Source organism: Danio rerio, chromosome 18, assembly GCF_049306965.1.
Source record: "Danio rerio strain Tuebingen ecotype United States chromosome 18, GRCz12tu, whole genome shotgun sequence".
Classification (NCBI taxonomy): Eukaryota; Metazoa; Chordata; class Actinopteri; order Cypriniformes; family Danionidae; genus Danio; species Danio rerio.
The window spans coordinates 3,572,793-3,590,935 of record NC_133193.1 but is presented as its reverse complement, the minus strand read 5'-3'; the positions used below and the strand labels follow the sequence as shown (position 1 = coordinate 3,590,935).

At 38.9% G+C, this 18,143-nt stretch overlaps 1 protein-coding gene across 4 annotated transcripts in view; it reads left to right on the top strand.

Moving 5' to 3' along the window:
* Window positions 1-18,143, top strand: part of unc13c (unc-13 homolog C (C. elegans)) — a 321,746-nt gene that overhangs the window by 6,935 nt on the left and 296,668 nt on the right. For all 4 annotated transcript variants that reach the window (XM_073930154.1, XM_073930152.1, XM_073930153.1 and 1 more), the window contains exon 2: window positions 7,606-11,225. In XM_073930154.1, the coding sequence (XP_073786255.1) occupies window positions 7,844-11,225 (3,382 nt within the window). In that variant the 5' untranslated portion in view covers window positions 7,606-7,843. The remainder of the gene's footprint in view (window positions 1-7,605; window positions 11,226-18,143) is intronic.

Sequence of the window (18,143 nt, the reverse complement as noted above, 5' to 3'; positions counted from 1 at the left end):
TTGTGGTAGATCTGCTCATTTTTACGCAACCAATTCAATATTCCAACCCATTTAGGCTTTTTGAAGACAATGAATTTTCAGGACAATGACTCACTTCAGTTTTTTACTGGAAAATGGCTGTATTAAAGTTGGTATTGATCAGAAGTTAACGTTTTTATAGCTTAAAAACATTCAGTTAAAATGTATAAGGGCGACACGGTGGCTCAGTGGTTAGCATTGTAGCCTCACAGCAAGAAGGTCACTGGTTCAAGTCTCGGCTGGGTCAGCTGGCATTTCTGTGTTTGCATGTTCTCCCCGTGTTGTTGTGGGTTTCCTTAAGGTGCTCCGGTTTCCCCCACAGTCTAAAGACATGCGCTTTAGGGGAATTGAGTGAGCTAAATTGGCCGTAGTGTAAGAATGTGTGTGTGAGTGTGTATGGATGTTTCCTAGTACTGGGTTGCAGCTGGAAGGGCATCCGCTGTGTAAAATATGCTGGAATAGTTGGCAGTTCATTCCACTGTGGCGACCCCTGATGACTAAAGGGACTAAGCTGAAGGAGAATAATTGAATTAAAAAAGTCTAAACCAAGGGTTTTCAAAGTGTGAGGCGCGCCTCCCCTGGGGGGCGCCAGAGCATGTCAGGGGAGGCGCGGGAAAAAATATTATATAATAAAAAATATAATTTAGTTTAATTATTATATGTATTTTTTATTATATTTAAACGTTTTATTTAAACAAAGCTAAAAAAAATAATACGTCAAATATAAGAAAACCTTTTTTACCCAGAAGGCCATTGCTGTGAATTTGCTTCTGTTTGGCAAGACCGCCAATACAGGTATATGCCTGCTAATACAATGGGTCGGTTTCTGAGACCCCCCGATTCAAAGCCTTCAAGTTCAGGGCTTAAACCCAAAAGACGACGATATGATGATCAGTATTTAAGTTTAGGATTTACGTGGACAGGACCAGCTGATGAACCACGACCTTTATGTGTGGTTTGTCAAGATATTTTGGCTAATGACAGCATGAGACCCGCTAAACTTCGACTGTTTTGACTGGAATGGACAGTTCTTGGATCTGTTCTATTCATATTGAAGCATCATCCTAGTTTTAAAAACGTTATATTTAAATACTTGTTATTACTCTGTAAATAATTGCTCTTTCATGCAAATGATGATAAAAGTGAGTTAACAATCTGACATCTGTCTGTGTCTTTATATATACTGTATATATATATATATATGTGTGTGTGTGTGTGTGTGTGTGTGTGTGCGTGTCCATGCGTGCGTGTTTGGGAGGAGGGGGGCGCCAATGGATAAATTGTGTCAAAAGGGAGGCCCACTGTCTTAGACTTTGAAAAACCCTGGTCTAAACCAAGGTGCAGTGCTCAACATATAGAAGAACACCCTTCACAAAACTCTCATTTAAATGAATATTTTGTATAGGAAGCTTTAGGGGCTGATTACACCACACACACTTTTTACTTAGAGAGGCGCCATTTTTTAATGGTTTACTAACGGCCGTGAGTGTTTTGCGTGCTGCTTATGCGCTCTGCACGCCTCACATTTTAATCGCCTGCTGCGCCTCGCGTTTTCACCTAGTTAATTTGATTTAATTTATTTATTTTTAAACAGAAATATCATGCATTAACAAAAAATACATTTCAAAATGGTCGAAAATAGAGTGGGATGAAGCGCAAGCTTATTATTTTCCCACCCTGTTACCACATACATTCATTTTCTTGTCAGCTTAGTTCCTTTAATAATCTGGGGTCACCACAGTGGAATGAACCACCAACTTATCCAGCACATTTTTACGCAGCAAATGCCCTTCCAGCTGCAACCCATCTCTGGGAAACATCCACAAACACTCAATCACACACACTCATACACTATGGACAATTAAGCCTACTCAATTTACCTGTACCGCATGTCTCTGGACTGTGGGAGAAACCAGAGCACCCGGAGGAAACCCACACGAATGCAGGGAGAACATGCAAACTCCACACAGAAACGCCAACTGAGCCAAGGATCGAATCAGCGACCTTCTTGCTGTGAGGCGACAGCACCTTCTGCGCCACTGCTTCGCCCTACCACATACATCATTCGTCTATTACTTAAACTTATTCTTCTACTTAACTCTTCTTTTTACATGAGACATATTTGATTCTTTTGGAATTTTTGACATATTATATGTTTGATTCCATTTGTACCTTTACATTTTGTAACATAGACCCCCCCCCCTCCCCAACAAAAAAACAAAAAACAAAACATATATAGTGATGCAAAAAGCCATTGATTAAAGTTTCATCATACCTTTCTCATTTTATCCTTTTTCAATGACCTTCATCAATATATTTCTTTAATAATACATATTTATACAACTTTTTTAATGGATTAATATCCTGACATTTGTTTAAGAGTCTGATCTAGACTGTTCCATAATTTCACACCACAGACAGACATACACAAACTTTTTAAAGTTGTCCTTGTTTTCAACCTCCTAAAAATTAGTTCTTCTCTCAGATTATATCCATCTTGTCGTGCGCCGGTTTGAGTACAGCTGTAACCGCCATGCGGCCGAGACGGCGCTTCAGTTATGAGTAGGGCCAGACGGAATCTGCAGACGTTTTTTGCTATTTCTGCTGAGAATTTTGGTAAAAATCTGCAGATTTCTGCGGAATTATTTTGGCAGTATCCAGCGGAGTATCATAACTTGCACCTTAATATATTAAATAAAAAGTAATAAATTACTGAATAAAAACTGAATAAATTCCGATTTACACATTTACTCAAGTAAATAAACAGAATTTATTATGGGCTAAAAAATTATTATGCGGAAAATCTGCGGAATCTGCGCGCGCAGATTCCGTGTGGGCTTAGTTATGAGTCTATTCAACACAATTCCGCATATTTCAGGTTCTGTTACTACTTGTACAAGTGTACCAAGGACACTTAGCCTACTTTTGACTGGACGGTTCTCGCGGTAGTGAGCTACAGTCACTCTGAGCCCCAGTTTAGCACCGGCGTCACAGTTTTTTGAACAGGGGTCCGTTCTTCGTACGTGGATTACTCAGTTAGCTGGATTTGGATATTGACGATTTGACACGATCCAGGATCGTTTCGTTCTTCAAAGCTGATCCGAGAGTTGTTGTCATAGCAACAGTTCTGCTAGGTCAAACCTGATCGGGAGCAGGTTCAATTCATATAAACAGGATTAGATCGGCTCAGTTCAAGCAAAGATAATACAGAAAGTTTGTTCCGAATTCTGATATTTTGTTACAGTAGTAGTTATATACACTTGGGAAAATGGTAAATATTTTTTAACTATATATATAAAGTTATAGTCATTAATAAAATAAATAAAGTTATACATATTAATAAAACGTAGACTATACAATCTGCACTCTCGAAATGAAAGTACAAAGACTGCCATCTGGTGCAAAGAGAAAACTTATTGATATGAACTTTTTAGATCGCTTTAGTACAAATTGTGTGTAATAGAAATGCACAATATGTGACTTTTTTTAAAGCAATAATACATGTCAGCAGTCATGAACATGTTTTGATAGTTAATAGTGATTTGAAGCTTCACAAAAGTTGCAGACGCCTTTACCAATATGAAAATGCTTTTGTAAACAACCTGTTATTCTTTACACCGATTAAAAAACGGCTACAATAATAAAGAAAATCTTTTCTAAATGTAGAACTAAATACACTGATATGCATTGAAATACATGATGAATACTCTTGTCTTGACAAATAAAAGTGTAAAGCCTGCAGCTCACAACAAATGTGGAAAGTTCTTGCGTGTCATATTTAACAAGCCGTTTACTGCTAATTTGATGTAATTTTGCTCACATGGATAATTGAATATTAATCAGATGATGTCATTACGCTGCTGTGCCGTCAGCCAATCGTTGCATTGCTGATCATGATTTCGAGGATCGATAGATCTGTCCTTCATAACACACGCAGCGATCTCAGATCAGTTCATCCAGACATTCTAATCTGATTCGCGAACTTGTTTGAAGAACCAAATTAGCGAGAGATCAGTTATCAAGATTAAAAGATCCAGGATCTGCCAAATAATCTTAGATCATTTAAGCGAGGTACGAAGAACGGACCCCTGATGTTCATATAACCGTCTGTTTATTGTTATGCAAATAATGTCATTATTCAAAACCTCTTATTGGTCCTTAAAAACTCTTAAAATGTAGATTGGTATTGGTAAGCTAGTGGTGAGCACTATAGAAAATTATTATTTTAATCCATATCTTTGTCTTGTTTTCAGAAACACATTGCAGAATCATTCGCATGAGAAGCTTGTGTTCAGATAATTCATGTTGATTTCAAAAGAGTTATTTTCTTGAGCAATGCATACATCTACGATTAAAACTAGAAAATTAGATGGGGATTTTGCTTGAATTAAACATTTTAATTCTCAGAACGTAAGCCTTGTTATCTAATTTGCATAAATGAAGAAGCACCATCGTCTTATTTGAAGGATTGCATATTTTCGGTGGAAAGCACGACGAAAAATTCGGATTAATTTGATTAATTGATTTGTGCATCTAGAGAAAAATGACCGTGTTTTCTGCCAGGATGCAGAATGAGTTTAGCTCCGATCGTCAAATTACATTTGATTGGATTAATACCGTTTGAGTGTACAGGCTTTGTTTGCTTATAATTACATTATTGAGGTGAAAGCTGCTTTAGAATATTTGAGAAAAAAGGAAGAGAGAGGTTTATAAACATGAAGGTTTCTGACCTACAGCAACACATCTGCCAACAGAGTCATCAACACACACAACACACACACTGTTATTTGGATTGCACTTCAATTTAAGCAATGCATTCCACTGACAGATGTTGACTCTATAAATGCTGATCGTAATATATTTGTATTTGCACAAATCATCTAAACAAAAGATGACCCATTAACACATTTCTGAGCTTTTGTCGGGTTTGCATTAAACTATGACGGTTAATTGTTTTTAGCATGTTGCTATGGTGAGATTTGGTTAATAGCTGGTTCAAGTCAAACGTGTCGACTGCTAGTCCCTTCTGTGCATTGTATTTATTGCCCCTCACTCATTTTAACCTTCATCTGGTGATTTTCAATTAGCAGCAGCACATCCCTGTCTTCGCAGACCTCTTGCGTTCCTTATTGGATCACACACAACAAGGCCTTTAGTGGAGTGTTGTAGTTTGACTTTATTGCTCACCTTTTTACCTCCTCATATGAATAACGTATGAGCTTCTGGACAAAACTGTTCATTTCTGAATTATTAATATTGACACATATTCCACTTTTTTTCATAGCATGGAAGGTCTTGCTCTTTACAGTTGAGTGTATTGTTCGGGTTAATGGTCGCTGCTTTTGAACTGCACTATTCAGCTGTGATTTTGTAGGTTATGTCTGTATCGTGGGATTTCATATGTACCTGGTTCCCAGAGCCAGTTCTTCCTTGTGAAACAGCTAACAAATTTCTTTTCACATTTATTTATTTCAGGAAGTTTAAAGGTTTATCGCCCACACTTTGCAATTATAATCTATTATGTTGTAACCAACATAAACTACTGATCAGGCTCCCTGATCAGGTTTTTCATGATGTTTTATTGATGTTTACATGATGTTTTTATTTGTGGTAATTCCCAGAAATTTGTGGACAATTTTGCAATTAAAAAATATATAAATATATATCTTTATATATATATATATATATATATATATATATATATATATATATATATATATATATATATATATATATATATATATATATATCTTATTAACCATATTAGGTAACCTATTGTGTTAGGTGTTCAATGTGACACAACGACACAAATCATAAAAATAAGGCTTCATTATTTTGGTCTTGGGCGTCACGGTGGCGCAGTGGATAGCATGATTGCCTCACAGCAAGAAAGTCACTGGTTTTAACCCCGGCTGGGTCCATTGGCATTTCTGTGTGGAGTTTGCATGTTCTCCCCGTTGACATGGGTTTTCTCTGGGTGCTCGGGTTTCCCTCACAGTCCAAAAACATGCACTATAGGGGAATTGAATAAGTTAAATTGTTCTTAGTGTATTGCTGTTTCCCAGTCTTGGGTTGTGGCTGGAAGGGCATCTGCTTTGTAAAACTTATGCTGAATAAGTTGGAGGTTCATTCCGCTGTGGAGACCCTAGATTAATAAAGGGACTAGGAGATTGAGCGCATTCAGAGAGAGAGAGAAATCACATCACAAATACGGTCCTCTTCTCCTTTTTGGTTCAAATAAGGTTTCCCAGCACCCCTCAAAGCTTTCCTTACTCTGTCCTTCAATTTGTTCTTGTCCTTTTTTTGCCAAGGGTTTGCCTTTTAATGTCTAAAGCAGACATGACAGCAAGCGGCATCTCCATTCTTCTTAGTGGACATAAACGTTTTATCCCATTTTCATGTGTTGCAATTTTAATGTTTAAAATGCAGACTCTTGGTTACATGAAAATATCCCCAAACTGTTTCTGTACACAAAGTTCACACATACAGTTAATGTCACATAGTTGACTCAATTATATTTGTTTTGGACATACATGGTTGTTCATCACGTGCACTCTTTTATTACTCATTGTTCAGTATTTTCTAATGCATTCTTAAAATCTAAAGTTGTGACTGTTAGCATTAGTTAATGCACTGTGAATTGTTAAGAGCTTAGAATTATTGGCTTTATTTTAATTAATTATTGTTAACAAAAATGAATAAATATTGTAATAAATGTATTGTTCATCGTGTGTGTGTGTGTGTGTGTGTGTGTGTGTGTGTGTGTGTATACATACATATACAGTAGAAGTCAGAATTATTAGCCCCCCTTAAATTTTTACTTTTTTTGTTTAAATTTCTCAAATTATGTTTAACAGAGCAAGGAAATTTTCACAGTATGTCTGATAATATTTTTTCTTCTGGAAAAAGCCTTATTTGTTTTATTTTGGCTAGAATAAAAGCAGTTTTAATTTTTTAGACACTATTTTAAGGACAAAATTATTAGCCCCTTTAAGCTAATTTTTTTTTCGATAGTCTACAGAACAAACCATCATTATACAATAACTTGCCTAATTACCCTAACCTGCCTAGTTAACCAAATTAACCTAGTTAAGCCTTTAAATGTCACTTTAAGCTGTATAGAAGTTGCTTAAAAAATATCTAGTCAACTATTATTTACTGTCATCATGGCAAAGAGAAAATAAATTAGTTGTTAGTTATTAAAACTATTATGTTTTGAAATGTGTTGGAAAAATTCTCTCCGTTAAACAGAAGTTGGGGAAAAAATCAACGGGGCTAATAATGCGAGGGGGCTAATAATTCTGTATAATAAATAGTAAATGCATAATGAAAACTTGTTGTAAAGTCTTAACGATTAAAAAAGTATACTTATTTTTCTCAAAATATTGTTTGCTTTGATTTCCCAGAATTTTCCTGCAATTTTGACACATCTAAATCCGATAAATTGCATTGTCTGCCTTCAAACGAAACAGGCTCTAGAATAAATTGTTCAGTGACACGTTGTGCAGTGTAACATTCAGAGAGATGCATTTTACATGTTGACCTTCAGTGCCTCTAACGTGCCCCTTTTTCTTTCTTTTTTTACAGAGAAATGAGGCCTCTTCTGAAGAACAGCCTTGAATATTTCCCTCACTGAGGATGTGCGATGATTTCGACTCTGCACAACCGCTTCTGAGGTCACTTCTTCTCTAGACGCTTTTATACCTCAGGGTTGACTATCAAAACTCATAAGTGTCTGTGTGCTTCCCTGTCGAGCACTGCTGGATTCGAGACCAGTTTTGCTTCGCTGCATCCGGAGTGCAAAACTGCTGAACCATCGCCCTCCATGGTTTCTGCCCATTTCAAAAAGCTATCGTCTTACATTGTAAAGATTTGCAAAGGAATGTTTACAAAGAAACTGGCAACTACCACCAAGAAGAAAGAGAGCAGCGAAAACAAAAAAGAACCCAAATCGACGTCCCCTGAATTGCACGCTCGCAACCCGACGTTCTCCACCACACTAAAAAGCACAGTTAAAAAAATCTCCAAATGCTCATCCACACGCAATATATCTCTTGAAGAGGATGACGGCAAAACCGACTGTTCTTCTCTCTCGCCAACATTCAGTTACCGCGTAGCAATTGCCAACGGACTGCCCAAAAATGCCCTGTTTCTGAACAATGAATTTCATGAGGTCTTGTCAATTGATAGCGATTACTCTGACTCTCTGAACGAGGCAAAACTTGTCCATAGATTCGATGAACAAAAAGCTTACACGATGCCAGTAAGAAGGAATCGGAAGAGTTTGATTAGTTTGGCGCCCTCCGATGGCAGCTCGGAGGGGGAACGTGGAGAGCGCAGCAGTCTCCACACCCTCCGATTGGGCGCCTTGAAAAAGCTAAGGAAATGGAAGAAGAGCCAAGAATGCGTGTCCTCAGACTCGGAGGCCAGCAATTGGAGAAAAACTCTTGGCATTCGAAGCAAATCTTTGGACAGGGCCGGCCGACACCAGAAAACCACTACCCTGGAGCCAGGATCTAGCTCCACGGGATGCATCAGTCAGACTCAGGATGTGATGGAGATGATTTTCAAGGAGCTTCAGGGAATCAGTCAGATCGAGTCCGAGCTCTCAGAACTGCGAGGGCATGTAAACGCCCTCAAAAGCTCCATCGATGAGATCTCCAGCAGTGTGGAGGTGGTGCAGAGTGAAATCGAGCAGCTCCGTTCAGGTTTCGTGCAGTCCAGACGCGAGACTCGAGACATTCATGATTACATCCGACAGATCAGCCAACAGAGCAACAAAGCTACTCTGAGATTTCTAAATGTGCCTGAGGAGAAGTACGAAAAAACCGAAGAACTTATCTATCAGATCCTAAAAGAGAAAATGGGTTTCATTGATGCACGTAAGGCATTTAAAATTGAACTAGCCCATCGGCTGGGGCAACAAAGAGAATGTTACAATGCTAAACCACGACCAATTATAGTTATATTTGCAAGCCCGCAAGACAGAGATTTAGTTTTGAAAAAATGTTATAAGCTTAAAGGGACTGGAATATCCATCTCCACTGACAGTCTAGCACACGACTCGAAAGAAAAGAGAGAAAAGCCGATAGCTTCATCTCAGACATACGAAAGCATGGACATCAAGGTCTCGGCTAAAGACAAGGCTGAAAGTGATGACTGGGACTCCATGGAAAGCGACAAAGAGCTTGATGAGTTAAACAAGAACAAATATGCAATTGTGTCCAAACCACTTCCAAAAAGTAAATCGGACAAGAAAAAATCCCACGATCACAGAAGAATGGGTGATGACTCTCCATATTCTGTACACTATGCGGATAACACAGCCTACGATGACCCCGACAAGCAAAGCAAGTCCTACTACTCTGACATTACACCTGGATGGCTGTCTCAGAGCGACTACTCCACTCCCAAACTTAGCCGATCTGAATCAGACTGCTCTAAACTTTGCCAGTCTTACTCTGAGGACTTCTCAGAGAGTCAGTATTTCACCAGAGTCAATGGCTGCTCTTTGCTTTCGTCCTCAGATCAGGAGCTTTGGCAGCGTAAGCAAGAAGACATGGCGTCCTCCTGGTACGCCAGTCCCCCCAGTCAAACTCTGAGCCAAGATCGACCTTATGTGGAACATAATGAAGTTGAAACCACAGAGACTATTGACAGTGGTGTAAGTAATGGTCTTGTTTGCATATCAGGAGACAGGAGCCATTACAGCGGCTCCCAGCTATCGCTGCAGGGTGACCTCTCGCCATGGAAAGACTGGCATCACCTTGAACAAGGTGCTGATTCAGGTTTGGATGCCTCAACTGAACAGAACATAATCTCTGAAATCAGTAGCCCATTTGACCCAGCAGCTAACCCTGGTTTCCCTGAAAAAATTATTAAGTGTCTTGAGGTTGATTTGCAATTTGAAGGTGAGACGTTCTTGACACTAGATAGCACTCCTGAGACAGGAGACCAAGATATAGACATGGAGCCTGAGTTTTTAGAACCTGAGTTAGAACCTGAAGTTGAGGCTGTGATTGAACCAATGATTAAACAAGAACGAGAACCAATGCCACAGCCAGAACCTGAACTAGAACCTGAACTAGAACCTGAACCAGAACCTGAACCAGAACCTGAACAAGAACCAGAACCAGAACCAGAACCAGTGATTGAACCCATTCCAAAACCAGTACCAGTATCAGTATCTAAACCTGTGGTTGAACAGCAAACCGAAAAGAAGCCTAAAACCAAGAAGATCCAAGCTAAACCTGAATCAGCTCCACAAACTTTGCAGCGACAAGATGTGAACCACCACCTCCAGCAGAACCAGAAATCCTCAGCTATGTACCGGAGCCAGAGTGAGATTAGAAATGAGAAGGTTGAGGATGTCCCCAAATCCTGGAGTAGCAGGCTCAGCATCGACCTCAGCGAGAAAACCTTCGGCTTTGGGGGATTTGGATCCACCCTGCAAAGAGCAAAGTCAGCTTTGGATTTTGTGTGGAATAAAGGTTCCCAGAGTACTAGCGCACCGGTTGAAGAAACCAGCAACACCTCGTTCATGGGCCGGTTCAGAACCACATCCACAGCCAATAGCTCCAGTACAACCATTGATTCTGACGTCTACACAGAACCTTTCTATTACAAGGCAGAAGAAGAGGAACAACAACAGCAACAACCTGCTGAGCAACCTGTGGACAATGAAACGCATTATGTTGAGGTGATGGAACAAGTGCTAGCCAATCTGGAAAACAGAACAAACGCAAACGAACCCGAGGAACAGTACCAAGAAGAGGAATACAATGTCTCACAGGAGTATGATCTCTCTCAAGACGCCAACCTTGTACTGGAATATGATTGCAGCCTCGATGAACAGTATGATGAGGAATACAGTGAGGACTACGATGACAATCCTATGACTGAAGACACAGCAGAATATGAGGTTAGTTTAGTGGATTATGTTGAAGAAACCGAGGAACCGGAAGCAGAGACAGAGGAACAGGAGGAGGTCAAAGAGGAGGTGCGGGAGGTTCAGGAAACATCTGAAATTAAAGGAGAAGATGTGGTAAAAGAGACCGTAGAGCAAGAGGATGAGAATAAAAATGTTACAGAGGTTCCTGTGCAAGAAGCACCACCCAAAAAAAGGATACGTCCCACATTCAAAGAGGCAGCACTGAGAGCTTACAGGAAGCAGATGGCGGAGCTGGAGCAGCAGATCCTGGCAGGAGGTACGAACCAACTAGTTATGTGTAGTGACATGTTTACTGCTTACATTATAAGTGTTCATACTTGCGGGTAGAAAAAAACAATGCTGCATTTAGTCCAATCATTAAACTTATAAAATATGAACAATTTTTAAAACGGATTTGATTAGAGATACATTTAGTAAGTAAGGCACATTTATATAACACATTTGCCGTAAACCCAAAGAGCTTTACAATTGTATGAGGGAGTCCTTTCACCCCACCACCATTTACTCATTTAGAAGACACTTGTGAGGATTAGAGAAGCACTTGCAATTATCAGAGAGTTGCAGTGTGGTTATGCAACATATGCTCGTTCTGAAAACGTAGCCCTATATACATTTCAGGACATTGCGAATTGGCGACGCGGTGGTGCAGTTGGTAGTGTTGTCGCCTCACAGCAAGAAGGTCGCTGGTTCGAGCCTCGGTCAGTTGGCATTTATGTGTGGAGTTTGCATGTTCTCCCTATGTTGGTGTGGGTTTCCTCCAGGTGCTCCGGTGTACCCCACAAGTCCAAAGACATGCGGTATAGGCAAATTGGGTAAGCTAAATTGTCCATAGTGTATGTGTGTGCGAATGAGTGTGTATAGGTTTCCCAGTGATGGGTTGCAGCTGGAAGGGCATCTGCTGCGTAAAGACATGTGCTGGATAAGTTGGCAGTTCATTCCGCTGTGGCGACCAAAGATTAATAAAGGGACTAAGCCAAAAAGAAAATGAATGAATGAATGAATAAGATTGCGAATTATGTAGCCAGAAGTACAAATGGCTGCATATCGTCTTTAAAACAAACGCTATGGGAAGGTATGACGTCGCTACTTTTTGTGCTTACTAGCTGACCGTGGATAGGTTTCTAGCAGTTTGTCTAGTTAGCTTGTCATGTACATCGGCGGACTTGAGACTCAGAGAGAAGTTGACAGGGTTCGAGTCCAGTGAAGAACGGTTCTAGAAAGCTGGTAAGACAAAAACAGAAAAAAATTCAAATAAAGTAAAAAACAGAGTGAGACTGCGGTAAAATCTGAAAACGCTGTAAAAAAATCAGACGAGGGCTTTTCTTTTTCTGGATTGCTTTTTAAACTGTCGGTTGGGTTTAGAGAAGTGGGTGAGCGCTGGTCAGTTGGTGCTTTTGAAAACACTATTGGTTGGGTTTAGGGAAGGAGGAGGGTGGATTAATCGATCAATTAATCAGTCAGTCAGTCATTCAGTCAGTCAGTCATTCAGTCAGTAGAAAGCGGCCTCTAATGGATCTACATGAGAACAGTAGGCGAGAATAGCACTCATGAGAAATATGAGATTTCAAAAAGCATACAGTGGCCTCTAGTGGGTTCGCGAAAACAAAAACTGCAATAGAAACGTAGCTCCTGGGACGTATTTGGCACTCTCCAGAAATGTATATAGTGGTACATTTTCAGAATGAGCCTGGGTTATATACATGCTATAACAAGTCTAAGTTATTATTAAATTCATACATGTTTTATGATGTATATTTGTTGTGATTGAACTTTCAAAACAACACTGTGTATATGTTAGTGCTTGTACCAGGTCAGAACTCAACACAGTATTAAAATTTCAATCATTGTGTAAATAAACATCTGCTGTATAGCTGCATTCATAACACATGGACAGAACTATAATGGACCCATGGAGCTCTTACAATGAGATGGAACACATTACAATAGTCCATTCTAGATCAGATAAACGCATGTATGATCTTAGCTATTTATCTTAAGTAGTTTGCACAAGCAGTTTTTGGTGTCACTTAATGTTTATAGATTAGTTTAGAAGTCTTCAGTTTATATTTCAGCCAATTTTGTTGAGAAGTGGATTGAGATCCATCCTTTCACAGCACTCAAGCAGCATTCTTGATGCGCATCATGACTCATGACACTCTCAGAAATAAAGGTACAGGAGCTGTCACTGGGGCAGTACCTTTCCAAAAGGTACACATTTGTACCTGAAGGGTCTATAATGGTACCTCAAAGGTAATTTTTTGGTACATTTGAGCAGTAATATACGCCATTGAGGTACCACAGTGGACCCTTTGGGTACAAATATGTATCATTTGAAAATGCACTGCCCCAGTGACTGTACCTTTATTTCTGAGAGTGTATGGTACACATATTCAAGTAAACCTAACACAAATCTTCAAATAAATCTAGCATACCAGTTGCACCAAAGTTTGTTTTAATCAAACCAAACGTGCCAAGTGTGAACACACCCTAAATTACTGTCTTGAAGTGTTTTGATCAAAGATTTTGGTCATTGTCTATAGGTCATTTAAGATCCACCTTTGTACAAACATTATTTTTTTCTCTTGATTTGGTTCCCAGAAGTAGTGTTAAGGGTTATTCTGAAGGGTGAGATGATGATTAGTATTTGATGTTGAGTGGTTAGAATTGCTGATTGATTTTGTGTGTGTGTGTGTGTGTGTGTGTGTGTGCATGCATGTGTGTGTATGTGTAGGGTTGTCTAGTACCTCGGAGTTCAGATGAAGGTGTACTTTACTTTACCTTCTGTGGCCTCCGAGAGAAAAATCAACATCATCAACTATTAAAGCATTTCTCATTAAAAGAATTGTTCAGCCATATAATAACATTCTTTCTTCATTTACTCTGACTGATTGATATTATTCTAAACCCACATAAAAAAGGAGACTTTTAATAGATGTTTACATAACTCTTTCCTCTCAGACAAAAGCATAAAGTTGTCAATGGGCAACCAGGCTAAAATGTGCCATAAAACATCTTAATAACAATATTTTTATATGAAATTTTGAAGAAATTTATTAAAGAAAACAATTATTAACATTTTACTCAAACTCACTAGTAGTAAATCGAAAGTAAGTTCAGAGAAACTGAGCATTTTCCACAGCTGTATGCAGATTCATCAGGGTGTATTTTTCCTCCAGTTTGTGCATTTCTGCCATCATGCTGGAATGTATTCAGTAAATGTGTTTCCATAATAGTTTATGTACATTTTTTCACTACTCAGTTGTGCGCATACGTTTTTTTAATGCACATTTTAAAAGTTTATGTGCATATTGGCTTTTCCGTTAAGCGTTTTTATGCGATAGCTCACAATGTACATAAAAATGGGTGGATGGAAACATAGCAAATAAAAGCAAACTTCACTAGTTTTTTGTGAGAAATGTAAATGTGATTCGTCACATTTTAATATGTGGATATACAGCTATTGACTAAAACTCTTTAAAAAGTTAGTCTGGAATTATGATTTTTTCTTCTTAAAATAAAAAAAGATGCCATGCGTTGTGAAAGATGAACCAAAAACCAGGGAGAACTTTCAGGTATCTTCAAAGCAGAATCCTTAAATAGGAAACTCGGCGTCATCAAAAGAATGCTGAACTAGTACAGCAGCACTAAGGGCTCTATTTTGACGATCTATGTGCAAAGTGCAAAGCGCAGGGCGCAAACGCATTAAGGTTGTGTCAGAATCCACTTTTGCCAATATTAGGGAGGAAAAATCCGCTTTGCGCCGTGGCGCATGGTCTAAAAGAGTTGAGGTTATTTTCTTAATGAGTTATAGGTGTGTTTTGAAAGTCTCATCTCTCTCTTTAAGAGCCAGTTGTATATATATATATATATATATATATATATATATATATATATATATATATATATATATATATCTTTAATATTTCAAATTTTTTTTCATTTGTAAAGATATTTGCGTATTGCTCTACATCTTGTGTGTATTAAGCAGTGTGTAAGCGAGGCGCATAAATAATGCACTCTGCGCTGGAGAATAGACCAGCTTTGTTCTGGTCTATTGAAAAATCTATTATAGTTTCTTAAACTAAATCATCTGCACCCAACTTCTTTTAGAGAACCTCTTAGCCAGGGTCAGAACGTGGATGCACTAGGACACTGTTTTTGCACATTTCAATGTTTACGAATAGATTACATCAAAAAGAACACAAGTAATCTTGATAAACTTTATATCAATCTAAAGCTACAACCCTCAAGCAGCCGTTGTAGCTGGTTGTTTTTTAATGGGAAGCTTATAAAGAATGCATTTGCTAAATTTGTGTAAGTTGTACACTCTCAGAAATAAAGGTTTACGAGCTGTCACTGGGCTGGTACCTTTTCAAAAGGTACACATTTGTACTTGAAGAGTCCATTTAGGGACCTCAAACGTATATATTAGTACCTACACATTTTAAGAGGAACACTTTTGTAGTTTTTAGGTACTGATATGTTTTAGGGACTTAGCCGAAGGAAAATAAATGAATGAGTTTCCCCCCCAAAAAAGAAATCTCCAGAATTGTGTAGTTTTAGCTCATTTTAAATAAGTCAAGCAGCAAAAATCATTCTGATGGATCAGGTTTGACTGCCTAGACTGAAAAAAAAATATTAAAAATGATTCCTTGAATTAACTTAATTTTTTTAAGTCAAGTGGTTGTAAACAATTTGTTTATGCTGAATTTAAACAAATATATTACGTTGAACATTACTAAATTTAATTTGTTTGTTTAAATTAAACACAAATAAACTGTCTGCTACAATTTTGCAAAAACTTTTTTTCAGTGCATGTGTAAGAGACAGTATCATTTTTCTAAAGTTATGCAAATTGTAAGATCGAGGCACGGCTGTGTCTTTTGTCTAACAAATTACCCAGAGACAAGATTTTTTAACCAAACTTGTTTCTATTAATAAGCAGCATCCCCTAAATTGTGTTTGTAACCCTTGTGAACTGTTCAAATTGACTACCCTTTTGTTATGTTGGTGGCTGTTTTTGCCCCATTGACTTTCATTATAACCGCATTTTTTTGATTGCAAAGCCATGACACCACATAATCATGCAATCTTGATTGTTGGTGATTTTTCCTTTTGGGAACAGGTAAAATTTGTCATTTTTACTGTTGGTGTCGTGGTTTTGCAATCAAAAAATGCGGTTATAATGAAAGTCAATGGGGCAAAAACAGCCACCAACATAACGAAAGGGTAGCCAATTTAAGTGTATTGTTGAGCTTCTAAAAAAATCCCAAAGCATTTCCCGAAAATATGTGTCAAAAAAAGATGTCACCAAAAGTTATTCCATTTGCTGAAACTCAAAGAAAGTTGTGGCCAAATTAAGCCCAGAGTGGATGAAAACATCCCCAACAGCACACAAGGGTTAACTGAGCGCCAGGCTGCAGTAGTTCAGATTTTTTGGTGAACGACACAGCAACGCTGAGTTCTCATTAAAGGATTTTGCTTTGAAGAGACCAGAAAAGTTTCCAGGTCTGTCTCTTCTTCAATTCACAACCCGACGCTAGCAATTCGGAAGTTTACCCCTCAAATACAGAGTTTCCTTTTACAGTCAGTGTGGAATCAGGGGAATTTCCACCCAGTCTTACTCACACTGAAAGAGCTCTTGACCTAGATGTGCGAATCTCAGTCACGGCGCATGGCAAAGCGCTCTCTACAATGCTGAGTACTGTTGGGATACTGTATTTAGGCTGCTCATTCATGCTGCACGCTATCAGCCAGATGCTCTGTGTACTTTAGAGGATTTGGATTCCCTAAAACGCAAGCCACAAATGACAAACCAAATCACTGTTAGGCATTACGATGAGGTTTGGCGCTGGGGTGCAATTCAATAATTGGGTTTCAGAAATGATTGCACTTTTACTAAGATATTTTACATCAAGTATGTGCATTCAGAGTGCAGTGCTGTCTGTGGGATATTCGGAACGATTCACCAAAGGAATCATGCAAATAAAAATGATGCATTGCTGTTTTGTGCCTTACTTAATTAATTCATTTATCATTCGTTTTCCTTTTGACATAGTCCCTTATTTATCAGAGGTTGCCATAGTGGAATGAACCGCCAACTATTCCAGCATTTGTTTTACGTAGTGGATGCCCTTTCAGCTGCAACCCAGTACTGGGAAGTGCATTTAATTACTAATTTAATTGGATTATTAATGTTGTAGTGCAATGCAGAAATAGTGTCCTAACAACACGTGACGTGATAGTAATAATAGTAATAATAATTCCTTACATTTATATAGCGCTTTTCTGGGCACTCAAAGCGCTTTACACAATGACCGCACACCACACACCAGCTGATTGGTGGAAAGGAGACAGTAATGAAGCCAATTGGAATATGGGGATGGTTAGGAGGCCATGATGGACAGAGTCCAGTGGGTAGATTTGGCCAGGAAGCCGGGCTTAAACCCCTACTCTTTTCGAAGGACATCCTGGGATTTTTAACGACCACAGAGAGTCGGGACCTCAGTTTAACGTCTCACCAGAAAGACGGCGCTCACTGAACAGTATAGAGTCCCTGTCACTATACTGGGGCATTAGGACCCACACAGACCGCAGGTTGAGCGCCCCCTGCTGGCCTCACTAACACCACTTCCGGCAGCAACTTAGCTTTCCAACACAATCGCAATTCGTAACTTTTTCATTTAGTGGCTAATTCGTACAAATTCGTACGATCTAATTCGTACAGTTTAGTACGATTTGCGTATCCCCCAATGATGGTTGGGTTTAGGGGTGGGGTTAGGTGCCACGCCTCCTTTTTAAATTCGTAAATGTTGTAGTGCTATGCAGAAATAGTGTCCTAACAACACGTGACGTGACGTAACGCCGCACTAAACACGACAGAATATCGTACCGTATCGCACCACTCAGTGGAAGCGAGCCAAAAATGTCACATAAAACGGTATTTAAACTCAAATAGGGAGCGTTTAACGCTGGATAAGGCACATAATCAGTACCTGAGATGGTCTTTGTCATAGTAGTTTATGCTTTTGTTTTGCCGCCACGTCGCTGAAATAAAAATGGTTTCTAAAATGGAAATTTTGCACGTCACAGTTGCAGATTTTGGACAAATAACTTTTATGGTGTGTAGATAGGACAAAGCGTTACATTATAGACCTTTGCGATCTGAAAAGGG